At 44.5% G+C, this 13,264-nt stretch overlaps 1 protein-coding gene across 2 annotated transcripts in view; it reads left to right on the top strand.

Annotated features, from left to right (window-relative positions):
- The first annotated feature begins 367 nt into the window (after positions 1–367).
- Dntt (DNA nucleotidylexotransferase) overlaps positions 368–13,264 on the top strand; it is a 36,023-nt gene continuing 23,126 nt past the window's right edge. The window contains exon 1 of one of the 2 annotated variants that reach the window (XM_052761417.1): positions 368–704. In XM_052761417.1, coding sequence (XP_052617377.1) covers positions 502–704 — 203 coding nt within the window. In that variant the 5' untranslated portion in view covers positions 368–501. The remainder of the gene's footprint in view (positions 705–13,264) is intronic. The other variant, XM_052761416.1, reaches the window with a different exon arrangement.

The raw sequence follows: 13,264 nt of genomic DNA, 5'->3' as shown, positions 1-13,264 counted from the left end.
GTGGAGTAAAAGAGGAATCAATAAATCAAGTCAGCAGTGGCCAGCAGCATCTTTACCAAGTTTGATCTCTGGGTCTCCACAGTGGAGGGAGAAAATTCCTCTGACTTCCACAGCCATGCCATGGCATGCATACACATACCCCCTTGCCTAGTAAGTAAATGTAATAAAAATAAAATTACATAGCTTTAAAAATGCAACATAAACGGCTTGAGCACATTTAGAAATAAGAAACCGTACTCAACCAGGGGCAGGATCCATCCCACTTTCTTCACAAATTTAGTCTGGGATGCTGCAGTGATCAAGCATATGAAAACAAAAGTTCCATCTCTTCTTTTTTGTCAGGAGCTCCATATTGGGCAAAGGAACTGATTAGCAGGAAACTGTCACCCGGGTGGCACCCATGAAGCTTCTCCCAGCTTCAGAGTCTGCTGGTGAGATGACATCAGAGCCCTCGTGCAGGAGACACCACTTGATGGCATAGCAGTCAGCCAGTCTGCTCCCATGGATCCACTGCAAGCAGTCCACCTGGGTCCCCGGAAGAAGAGGCCTAGGCAGATGGGCACCTCGGTGGCAGCCACATCTCATGACATCAGATTTCGAGACTTGGTCCTCTTCATTTTGGAGAAGAGAATGGGAACAACTCGAAGAGCCTTCCTCATGGAGCTGGCCCGAAGGAAAGGGTTCAGGGTGGAGAGCGAGCTCAGGTAGGACCGCTCTGGCCGCTTTGCAAGCAGGCAGGGGCCTTGCAGACATCTCCGAGAGACCCAAGGAGCCATTTGACTAAGAGAGACAAGATGAGCGGAGGCTAACTGGGATCATATAGGAACTAACTGGCACCAAAAGATCAGAGTTTTAGAAATCTGGCTCCTCATGACTGACTCTGAGATGAATTACCCAGTAGTGATAATCAGAAAAATAGTCAGAAAAGTTCCCACTGAAACCACTCAGTTCTGTTCTTTACCATACTGAGCCAATACCCCTGGGTTCAGTTTTTTAGATTGCTGCTTTGGAGCAGGGAGTATTGATTGATGGTTGGCTCTGACTTCCACACACCTGGCTGTGCTAAGGGCTTTTGGTGGGCTTGGCTGAGATGGCTCACCACAGGTACCCAAGTGGACTTGGTGATGGTTTTCCAAAGAGTGGTCCAAGTTGGCTTCAAGATGAGATGCTGGCTAAAGATGTTTGTCTAGGGGTGACAGATGCCACCACAGAGTGATGAGATAAGAGGAAGGGAGGTAGTTGAAGCCACCATGGAGACCCAGCTGGACAGAGTCACTGACAGCAAGAAGCAGTTACCATTGCTTTTCTGACTATTCTATACATTCGCTGTCTTGAATCAAGGAGGAGAATCAAAGAACCAATAAAGGCCCTGACGTATATGATGACTGCAGATAGAACTGCTGGGGTTGCAGTGGGGAATGTCGGAGATCCACTCAGTTCACTGTGTGTGACTGTGCAAGGGGTGGGTTGAGCATCACAGGCCAGAGATGATAGGACTTTTATGTGGTATTTTGAATTTTAAGTCTTCGAATTTAACAAGGAAATTGTCAAACATTTCTTGCCGATAAAATGCTGACTTTGAAGCATTGCAGAGACCCATTTCCAGGGTCAATAACCAGGTATGCCAAACTCCACACACCAAACTCAGAGGACAGTTTGTTCTTTTGCTAAAATGTCCCCAATTGAAATTTCCTGAGGTTCTCTGTTTATTGAGTTCTTCTCACATAGTTTTCTGTTTTGTTTTGTTTTAAGTCATTACAACCACCCTCAACTTCGTTCCCTAACATTCTTCTCACACAAGCCTAATTTTTGCATCTCATTTTTGCCTGTAACTAATCTGTTAGACTTATACACAGTGTTAGCACTAAAAGGGAAAGACACTAGATAGATCAAGGAGGGGACAAAAACTGAAATAAATTTAAATAGAAATTAAAAACAGAAATGAAAAGTTTTAGCAGATAGGAAGCTGCTTTTCACGGTAAAGAAACTGAGCAAGAACCAGCAAGGAAGGTGAGAGCCGTCCACTTACTCAGAAAGCTTTCTGGTAAAAGGTTCAAGCTTCAGGTGAGGCCCACTGACTGAGCAACCAACGGAGCAATCTGACTGAGGCAAGGGTTTAGGGTGATGACCAGGAAGCAGGTCACTTTGTTGGCAAAGCGAATCCAAGAAGCAGAATGGTGCTCCAGATGTTGGCTGCCAGGACGGTGCCAGCTGCTCTGGAGGCAGAGGAAACGGGTGCCTTGTGAGCAAGCCGCTGCTGTGCCTATGATGGGGCGAAGTTCTCAGGCTGAGACATTCAGCACATGTGTGCACTGAGGAGGAAAATGAACCACAGGAAGCAGAAGCCCTGGCGCTAACAGAATTTCTGTGCCCTGATACAGAGCCGCTCATTTCTGTAGGGAGAAAACGTCTAGACTTCACGTCCTGGCTCCGACCCTTTCCAGATCTGCAGTTCTGTACAGCCCCGTTTGCTCCCCTGACCTTGGCGTTCAGATCAGTGTTCTATCTGATGTGATTCTGAGAGAAAGGATGTCAGTATCTTTTGATAAATTTTATAGTAGTGCAATGAAAAGTGCGATTATTTTCTTGTTGATTAGTTAGATCCATTGACCTGTTCAGCCATGCCGAGAGGATGAGATTGTTTCTCCACAATATAAACCAGGTCAGATGACCGTAACAAGTGGAACAAAGGCAGGAAGGCAGCCCGTGAAAACACTGTCAGTAGTTTTCAGGTGTGGGAGGTGTACGTTCATATTCTGTGTCTTTCCATTTTTCTATTTTTATAATAGACATACTTTTTTTTGAGACAGGGTCTCTCTAGATACCCTGGCTGTCCTGGAACTTGCTATGTAGATCAGACTGGCCTCAAACTCACAGAGATCCTCCTACCTCTGTCTCCCAAGTGCTGGGATTAAAGACATGTACCTCCACACTTGGCCTTAGACATACATTTTTAAAAACGGTGATAGACCTACAAAATGGCTCAGTGGGTAAGATTGTGTTTGCTGCCCAGCCTGCCAACCCGAGTTCAATCCCTGGGAACCACACGGCAGAAGGAAAGGAGTCATTCTCATAAGTCAGCCTCTGACTTCTATACACACAATAAATAAATGTTAAAATTCTTTTCATTTATGGCTGGAGAGATGGCTCAGTGGTTAAGAGCACTGATCGCTCCTCCAGAGGATCCAAGTTGGTTACCAGCACCCACAAGGCAGCTCTCAACCGCCTGCAAGTCCAGTTCCTACAGGGTGAGCTACCTGAAAGCTTTCATCTGTCATCCATTCTTCTCTAAATAAATGTTAAAAAAAACTTTCAATTTGTACCATTATCTTAGTTTCTTTTCTTTCTTTTTTAAAAAAGATTTCTTTATAAAAGGTTTGTATCCTTAAACATTTTGCCTGTATGTATGTGTTCCACATGGGTGCAGTGCCTTTGGATACAGAAGAGGGTGCTGGATGCTCTGGAACTGGGTTTACGGGTGGTTGTTAGTCAGGTCCCAGGTCAGCTCTGGGAACCGAACTTGGAACCTCTGCAAGAGCAGCAAGAGCTCTTAACCACTGAGCCAACTCTACAGCCCCTCCGTTTCTTGTCTGTTGCTGTGATAAAATACCCTGACAAAGGCATCACACTTTACCATCCATCCTGTCAAGGAAGTCACAGCGGCAAGATCTTGAGGGAGCTGGTCTCCTCACACACGACCAGGTTCAGCGAGCAATGAACACCCTGCATGCTATCACTGTTCTGTTCTTGTGACTGCCGACATAATGTGACCCAAAACTAGCGTTAGCCTCCAGAGCTCATTCCTTTCAGACAGCTTGGGCTGGGTATAGGTTCTCTAACCCGTCTGCCTCTGCTCTCCATCTGTTCATCGTTTGACCTGTGCAGTGTGACTACCCCCTCACTCATTATCTCAGAGCTATTGTTGTCAAAGCTGTGGGGGATCTCATGGTAATAAAACCCCACATTTTCCACATGAAAATGGGTGGAGACTCTCTCATCAATCATACATTGTGCGTGTGTGGAGGCAGGGTGTCTATGCCAAAAGAATGAGGAGCCAGAGGAAGCAAGAAGGCAGTTCAGTTCAACACAATAGCTGATGTTGGTTCAAATTCTGGGAGTCTGACTCCGAATGGTTTCTTTTAGGCATTTTTAAACAGCACATTTTGGTGAAAACTATTCTGGTGATAATTAATACACTCCCACATGCACAACAAAACGTACATAAATGAGTAAATACAGATCAGATATAAATACAAAGTAAGCTAAATACAGATCAGATGTGACCATGTTGAGACTGTTTGTAAAGTCCATAAAAATGGGTTCTATAGATTGCTTGAGAAAAACAAGCTTATGGTAAGGGTCTGGGGGAGGGGCTGGTGCCGGAGAAGTCCCTGGCTGCAAAGATCAAAGTTCACCAGGCTAGGAAGTGCATCTTCTGCAGCCTTCTGTATGGATAACAAGCATCACATTCCTTCCCTTTAGGGAACAACCCTGTATGCTTAACACTCCAGGTTCTTGTAGTGCTTATCTGTGAACACAAAGACCTCGATGCCTCCTACAACACACTGGCATGGTTTCTAGAGGTTAAAGGCACTTCCCTGGAATGATTCCCTTCAAAATGCTTGCCTGAGAAAGCTCAAGGCTGCAAGGAGGATTTACTGTGCTAGTCAAACCCAGCAATGGGAAGATGCACTCCAGAGAGCCCTCTCTTAGCAATTGCTTTGGAAAGCTCCAATGACCAATCCTTTCTCTGCCACACGTGAACCTTTTAACCACTCAGATGTTAACTTTGTACCTTTAAGTCCTGACTGACAATAGCAGTATTTTTTAAAATTCCTGTATGAAATTATATTTGACACATATATTTTAGTTAACAAAAAAGAATTGCACCTATTTATGGGGTGTGGAATAATAATTGATACATGCATGCAATGTGTAACAATCAAATCATCATGTTTCTGTAGCTTCATTTTCTTTGACATGGAAAGATTCAAGGAGCTAGCTCTCACCTCCAGTCTGTAGGAGTGAGGGTTTCACTCTGGGATACCCGGGTCTCACTTGTTCACTCTGGCCCCTCTTGCCTGTTCCCTTCACCATTGCTGAGTAAAGTCTGGTCCTGATGCTTTGAGCAGTATCCAGCTCTGTATCTCTTTGAGACTGTTCTATCACTTCAAAACTCTGGTGTACAAAAATCAAACTATTCAAGGCCATTGTTGGTAATAAACAAACAAGCAGACAAACTGAGGGCCAGATGAAAGAGATGGGTTGCACATCCTTGAAAACCTGATGTTGTGAACCCCTGGATTACAGTCCCCTAACATGGAGCTACTAGTTTTGTTGTTGTTTGCTTTTCTTCTTGCTTCTCTCTCTTGCTTGCTTTCTCCATAAACCCCTCTGCTTCTAATAACATCCACTGAGAGCCCTTCAGAGAAGAGCACTTACTCCCCAGGATGCCACGGGGTCAGTCACCTTATGGAGTTGACCTAGATCTCTTCCTCAGCCAGTAGATAGACACCATCTGCAAAACTTCGACTATTTTCTTTTCAATGTGATTTTTAGTTTATTTGTAATTTATGTGTGTGGGCAACCATGTACCACAGCACGTGCATGGAAGTCAGAGGACAACGTTGTAGGGTCAGTTCTCCTTTTACTACATGGACCCCAGGAACTGAATTCAGAATGTCAGATTTGGTGGCAAGTGCCTTGATCTGATCTGTGGAGCCGTCTCAGGGACCTAGAACTTAGGTTTTTTTGTTTGTTTTGTTTTGTTTTCTAAATATGCAGTAACCTTTAGGAGACATTTGCTCAGGGGCTGAATGTGGGCAGCAGAGGAAATCCTGAGTGAATGTGTACTGTTGACATGGGCAGGAGCATATTAAGGACTAATGCCTCAGACCCATGGGAAATTGGCAAAGCCTTCCTCTGTTCTGAGTGCAAATTCTGGTAGTGTGTACAAAAACTAGCAACTCTTAGTTGGTGCCCTTCCACCAGGATGTGCACAGCCCACCCGACCCCAGCTTTTCTGTGTCCATGTGTCTTTCGTTTCTTTAGTGTCTGTCCTTTCTCCTCTCTCTCACCACACCCAGTCAGGTCAAGGCAACAAGCCGTCCACATTGTGGTAGCTGGAGAAATGGCCCACAGTTAAGAGCACTGGCTGCTCTTCTAGAGGATCCAGGTTAGACTCCCAACACCCACACGTGGCACACAACCAGCTATAACCCCAGTCCAAGGGGATCCAATGCCCTCCTCTGGCTTTGGTGGGCACTGGGTAGGCACCAATGTGGTCCTAGACATACGTGCAGACAAAACATCCATACCCATAAAATTAAGAAGGTATTTATGCTGGGCGGTGGTGGCACATGCCTTTACTCCCAGCACTCGGGAGGCAGAGCCAGGCGGATCTCTGTGAGTTCAAGGCTAGCCTGGTCTAGAGAGTGAGTTCTAGTACAGCCGGGGCTACACAGAGAAACCCTGTCTTGAAAAACAAAAGAAGATACTTACTCAGACAGTAACTTACCTGGTGACTATGAAATCACCCAAGGAACTTGTGTTAGTAACTTTTGCAATTAAATACATTTTTCCTTCAGTCTATGATTTCTGCTTTTGTCCTCAGCAACCTAATAAAAACTTTTTAAAAATAAATTCAAGAGCAAAAAAATAGAAAATTTATTCTTGTCTTGATCTAAACTACCTTCTATTTCAAAAATTATGAGCTTCAAGTTAATGAGAAATTTCATAATACCATTAAAGGAAGTTAAAGAATCGGGTGAAATTCTGGCCAGGACTGGAATAGAAAACTGTCTCTATTGATGTTGCTGTGTGAGGATTAAAACCAACCTCAGCCGCTTTCATTTCAAGGATTCTGTAACATGTCGGTTGCTAAGAGAACTGGCTGAGCTGGGGTGGGGGTGGGTTAAGCTGGCTTCTCTAAGCTGCTCAGTTTAACTATAAATAGTGCTAAAGTCATTGTTTACACACACACACACACACACACACACACACACACACACACACACACCCCATAACTTCTCCCAGGCAACAAAGACAACCATGAAAGTGGGTGACCATCCATGAGAGCTCAGAAAGTCACACTGGAAAGGGCAGGGCAACAATGGCTGCCTCCCTTCTTCATATAAGGCTTCTCTAATAATATGGAGCCAGGTATGGAGGAGAAGACAAGAACAGGCAGATTGATACATGAGAAAAATACTCAGAGCTGAGATTTGTAAGATAATTCTATAACACACAGGGTTTGAACACCCGAGCCCCACCTGGCAATTCTAGCAATATTTTGAATTTCTGCATAAAATTCTATTTGTCATACATATTCTAGTTAAGATGTAATAACTGCACATATTTATGTGGTAAAGAAGAATAATTCAAAATGTGCATGCAATGAGTAAGGATCAAATTGTAGTGTTTCTATCTCTTTACATTTCTATTTCTGTGTGTCTAGAGCCACCAAGCGCCTCCTTCCCAGTTCTCCATGACATAAAAGACGGGCTATTATGAACTCTGTGTGTGTGTGTGTGTGTGTGTGTGTGTGTGTGTGTGTGTGTGAGTGTGTGTGTGTGGTGGGTAAACACCACAACTTACTCCTTTTTAATGTATTTCAGCACCTGTTACCCATTTTCCTCTACCCTTCCCCTTCTCAACATGCTTCTAATTGTCCTTGAACTGAACCACTAAATAAGCTGTAGTCTTCTCCTAAGAAATAGTACCCATAAAAGCTATGGTTTGACACGGAGAAAACAATCTTGGTAAAAATGTGGCTGGGGAAATCAGTTGTTAAAGTGGTTGCCATGCAAGCATGAGGACCTGAGTTCAGATCCCCAGTATTCATGTAAATAGCTCTGCTCAACAGTGTCTGTAACCCCTCACTAGAGCAGTCGGGGATGGAGCCTACTGTTTCAAGTCTAGTTGTGAGCTCCAGGTTCAGCGAGAGATCCTGTCCCAAATACATACATACATAAATAAATAAATAAATAAATAAATAAATAAATAAATAAATAAGAACAAGTTGGAGAATATCTAAGGCAGACACTCTAAATAGTCCTCTAGCTTAAACACACACATGCACACATACACACACACACACACACACACACACACACACACACACACACACACATTCATACAAAAAACAAACATACACACAAAGAAATACAGATGTTGGGGGCTGGAGAGATGGCTCAGTGGTTAAGAGCACTGGTTGCTCTTCTAGAGAACCCGGGGTTCCATTCCCAGCACCCACATGGCAGCTTACAACTCTCTGTAACTTCAGCTCCAGGGGATTTCACACCAATAATGGCATTTTATTAAAAAAAATACAAACATGCATAAGTACACAGCTTTTATGTGCTCAGGCTTGTACTCCCTAAAATGACCTCAGGAGGAGTGAGTAGCAGGTTTGGAAACACTGTCGTTGAGTTGGTGTGGGATCTAGTCTAGGCTAGTGCTGCTGGAGAGAAGACCCTAATCCGCAGTCATGTTTCCCAGAGTGCAGTTCTGGCCTGTGCACTGGTTCATAGTATAAATGCTGTGGAATAATTCTTCTTTACACTGTATATGTGGCTATGATTTGTTTAATAAACAAGCTGACTGGCCAATAGCTGAACAGGGTACAGTTAAGTGGGAAAGCCAAACTGAGAATAATGGCATGAGGAAGAGCCAAGTCAGAGGAGTTGCCAGTCAGACAGAGAATGAGTCGGACACAGAAAATGGGATAGAGGTAAAAGTTGTGAGCCTTAGGGCAGCACATAGATTAGTGGAAATGGGTTAAGTTGTAAGAGCTAGTTAGTAATAAGCCTGAGCTACCAGCTAAGCATTCATAATTAATATAAGCTTCAGTGTGTTTATTTGAGGCTGTGGGACAGGAAAATTCCACCTACAGTATGGTTGTTCCCATGAAGCAATGGAGCCATCTTTCTTTCCCTTGAATCCTGGAGGGCTGGTGACTACTTCAACCAAGTGGAAGTGGCACTGTGTGACTTTTGAGACTAGATGATAGAAGGCCATGAGGACCCCACCTGGAACACTCATTCTGGGACATGAGAGACTCATGTAAGAAGTTGACTACCCTCTTGGATAGTGTGCTTGGGTTCACAGATGCAACTTACTTCAGCCTTGTGGCCATCTCTGTTGTCTTAATCTGTTTTCCATTGCTATAACAAAGTGCCTGAGGTTGACTAATTTGTAAACAAAAGACATTTGTTTTATCTCACAGTTCTGGAGGTCCAAGAGCATGGCACCAGCTGCTCAGGTCTAGTAAGAACTATGACTGGCATCCCAGTGGTAAGATGAGCAAGGGTGATTGCATGCTAACTGAGGAGGCAGGAAGCAGAGAAAGATCAGCCTTCTTCTTTCCTAACAATCACTCTCGGGAGAACGAACCAGATCCTGTGAGAACTACATTAATTCCTCCAGAGAGCAATACCTCAATTACTAACTGCTTCCCATTAGGCTTCACTTTTTATAGGTTTTATTACTGTCTACATTGTCACACTGGGGACCAAGATTCCAAACATGAACTCTTGGGGGACACACTGAAACCATATCCAAGCCAAGCATTTGCCAAGTGAAAGCAGATAGGCCATCAGCACCTCCTGGGCACCATATCCAGGGAGCTGAGTTAAAGTTCCAGTTCCTGAACACCTTTGGTTGAACTTAGGGGAAGAGAGGCATTATTTTAGAACTATTAATGATCTCATTAGTTCAACAAATAACTATTTATCATGGCTGTGAATCTGGCCTTGAGCTGGACACCAGGCATAGTGATACCACTGTCCCTCATCTGAGGGACAAGGACTAAGGTGAGTGCATTATGGGTAATTACCAATGGAAGGAGGAGACTGAATCTCAGACAAGATGGAAGGGGAGCATCAGCACTTGAAGTTGTTTTCTGATACACCAGCCCCCCCACACACACACACATAATGTGTACAACCACAGGCTCCAGCCTGCTGCTTCTTCCTTCCTGGGTAGACCCGGCATTTCTATCCTGTAGGAGGAGGGGGAACAAACGCTGTCACAGAAGAAACACAATCAATGAAAACCTTGTCAACCCTAGTCTAAGATGTTACCTATTCGTCATGGCCAAGAAACTGGGTGAAAGCTGAACTCTGAAACCTTAGCAGCTCCTGGGAACATTTGAAATAGGTTAGAGACAGCGGCCTGAGAGTGCCTATCACCACTCACTATAATAGCAAAGCCTAGGCCTCCCTGGCAGGCAAGGTGGTGCCTACCTCAGCCTTTTTGCAGATTTATTTGCCCTTACCTATGGCATCTGTATTGTAGATGTAGAAAATTTATGGTAGTTAGTTCATGACAGAAGTAAGGAGCATAGAAAAGTGTCTCAATCAAATAAACGGAACCTCCCTTGGGAATCTAACCACAGAACATTTAGTTTTGGGGCTCAGACACAGCTGGATTTGAATCCTGGCTTTGTGTAATCTCATCAAACCTTGGTTTCCTTGTCTGAAATTATGTTGTCGACCTCTTATGGCTGATGTGTGGACTAGGCTGTATACATGATGTTTGGTTTTTTCACAGCAGCTCCTCTGCCCCAGGACATTCCTGAAGCCTGTGTCAGAGGCAGGGCTTTATCCAGAGGCAGACCAGGTAAAGAGATGCAGGGCGAAGCCAGGTGGTGAGTGTGCTCGGCCGAGAGTGCTCGGCAGAGGCAGCAGTCTTTACAAGATGGACCTCAGTTCTTCTGCACTCACCTGGCTCCCTTGGAGACTGGGAGAAACCCCGAGAGCCCAGAGCAGCTGGTGGCCTCCCTGTAGACCCTCCATCTTGGTGTGCAGATTCAGCAGCTGTTTTCAGGTTTCCTGGGATAGCACTAACCTCCTGCAGTCTTGTAGTCCCGACACTGGCCATCAAGTAAGAAAGCATAAATTATATACAAGGGCTTCTTGGGCAGCTATGTGACGGACAGTTTCTTTATTCATATCTCTGCCCCTTGGAGAGGAACTATTTGCTTTTCAGCATGGCACCCATTCAGATATCCCTTCTCTTTCCATTATTTGAATGATACCCATAATGATAATCTTCTGTAAGGAGGGTGGAAGGGAACTGAGCATGGAACTCCTCTGCTCTGGAACAAGCAGCAAGTCTCAGAGGGGGCAAACTCGTGGCTACTCAAGTTCATCAGCTTGAGTGAAAACAGACCCAGGATCAAATTCCCACAGTTAATAGCAGGGTAGGGTTTTTAATGTCTCCCAAGGCTCTCTCCTCATTGTTGTGTGGGTCTGATAATACCTGCCTCACAGCATTATTAATAATTAAATGTGTGACATGTACATTTAATATATTTAATATTTAACAACAGTGCCTGGTATATGGCAGTGCTTCAGTACTCTTAGTTTTTCAATATTGAAGCCCTCAGAGCAGAGACAAATGCATATGTTTACAACTAGACAGATAATTGTCACAGTGCATCAATAAGGAATTGTCAGCGGGCCACACTGGAGGGAGCAAGTCGCCCTGTGATACCATCTGGCGAGGCTCAGGACCGAGCATGGAGAAGTGTTCAGTCAGAAAGAATTGTCTGCAGGAGACCATGACTGCCACCACCCCAAAGAAACAATGCCAGTCTGGATTAGACACCAGGAAACACAAGAGGATGAGGAACGTAGACTGGGCCAGGATGGGCAGAGCCTCTAAATTTGTGTTTCTTAAATTATTTGTGTCAAAGGACCAGTTTACAAAAACAAAAAACAAAACAAAACAAAAAACCAAACCAAACATTTATATCAGTGCTTTAATTTAAGCATAAATAAGATGATTTGGCAATGTCACGTTACAAGCAACTTCTAAATGTTGACTTAAAATGTCTGCTTCTTGCTTGACTGGCAACCAACGGCACAGTCCTGAACTCTGCACCATCCTTCAGGCATCTCTCTAAGAATGCGTCCATGGCCGGGCGGTGGTGGCGCACGCCTTTAATCCCAGCACTCGGGAGGCAGAGCCAGGCGGATCTCTGTGAGTTCGAGGCCAGCCTGGGCTACCGAGTGAGTTCCAGGAAAGGCGCAAAGCTACACAGAGAAACCCTGTCTCGGAAAAAAAAAAAAAAAGAATGCGTCCATGCACGAATGTGACCATGGTTTTCTTGCTTCTCTTGCTTGCGTTAGTGGAGGATTTGCTGCTAGCTGTTTGATGCAGCCCTTGCTTCAGAACACCTCATTTAATACTTAATCTCGAGGCTTCTTCGAAAAATGCATCAGGTTTGAAATCTGCCAATGTTCTTCTAGCTTGAGCTGCCAATCAAGAATTTATCCCACGACTCCACTGTGACTAGAAAGAGTGCATGTTTCTCACATCACAGACTTCAGGCACTGTTACTATTTCAATGTGAAATGTCCCCCATAGGCTCACATGTTTGAGTACTTGGTTCCCAGCTGGTCACACCGGCTGTGATGGATGTGGCACCTTTAAGAGGTACAATCTTACTGGTGGAAGTGGGCCCCGTGGGGTAGGGTTGGCCTTGAGGAATTCTTTCAATAGTTTTATGTGTATATAATGAATTTTAGTTCTTTTCATTCCCCACCCCTTGCCCTATCCTGGTGAAACCCTTCTCCTTTCCAACAAGCCATTCTCTTACTTTCAAGACTTTGCTTTATGTGTGACCGCCTGCTGGGTTCTACTTCCTGTTCATTCTCTGCTTCCACACTGAGACCATCTGGTTTCATGCTCTTGCCCTCGTGTGTTCCCGCTTTGGTGGAAGATAGCCTTTGGAACCGTAAGGCATAATAAACCTTTCCAGGGGAGGGAGAGAGAGGGAGAGAGAGGGGGGTGTCTTGTTTATTTGATTTTGTTGTTATTATTTCTGAATGCACAGTGTTGATTTTGTTTGACCAGTTGTGTGAACAGGAATCGGAAGTTTCAATCCCAGCCTTCCTTCACACAATGCAGAGCCATCGCCCGCAAAGCTGTTTAGAGATCTAAGAAGGGTGTGTGGCTTTCATACACAGTGTGAACTGGGACCTGCCTATCAGGTCCCAGGAAGTCCCAGGAAAAGAGTAGAAGGGGATGATAGGAAGGGAGGCTTGGAGGCTGAGCATCAGGACCCCCTCAGCATGCCCTTCTCTCTGAGCTCAGGCAAAATTCCATTACTATAAGTATTACTGTTTATTCAACAATGCTATAACAAGCAATGATATATAACAGGTATAATAATATTACACATATGCATATATATGTATTATGAAAAACTCTTTCCCTCTAAAGACAGAGGTGTGGATGGACTAAAGCCTCCTCTGTG

The sequence above is a fragment of the Peromyscus californicus genome, unplaced genomic scaffold, assembly GCF_007827085.1.
Source record: "Peromyscus californicus insignis strain IS unplaced genomic scaffold, ASM782708v3 Scaffold_4__1_contigs__length_199733344, whole genome shotgun sequence".
In the NCBI taxonomy this organism is placed as follows: Eukaryota; Metazoa; Chordata; class Mammalia; order Rodentia; family Cricetidae; genus Peromyscus; species Peromyscus californicus.
Note: the sequence above shows the minus strand (reverse complement) of the source record. Positions and strands in the feature narration are given on the sequence as shown.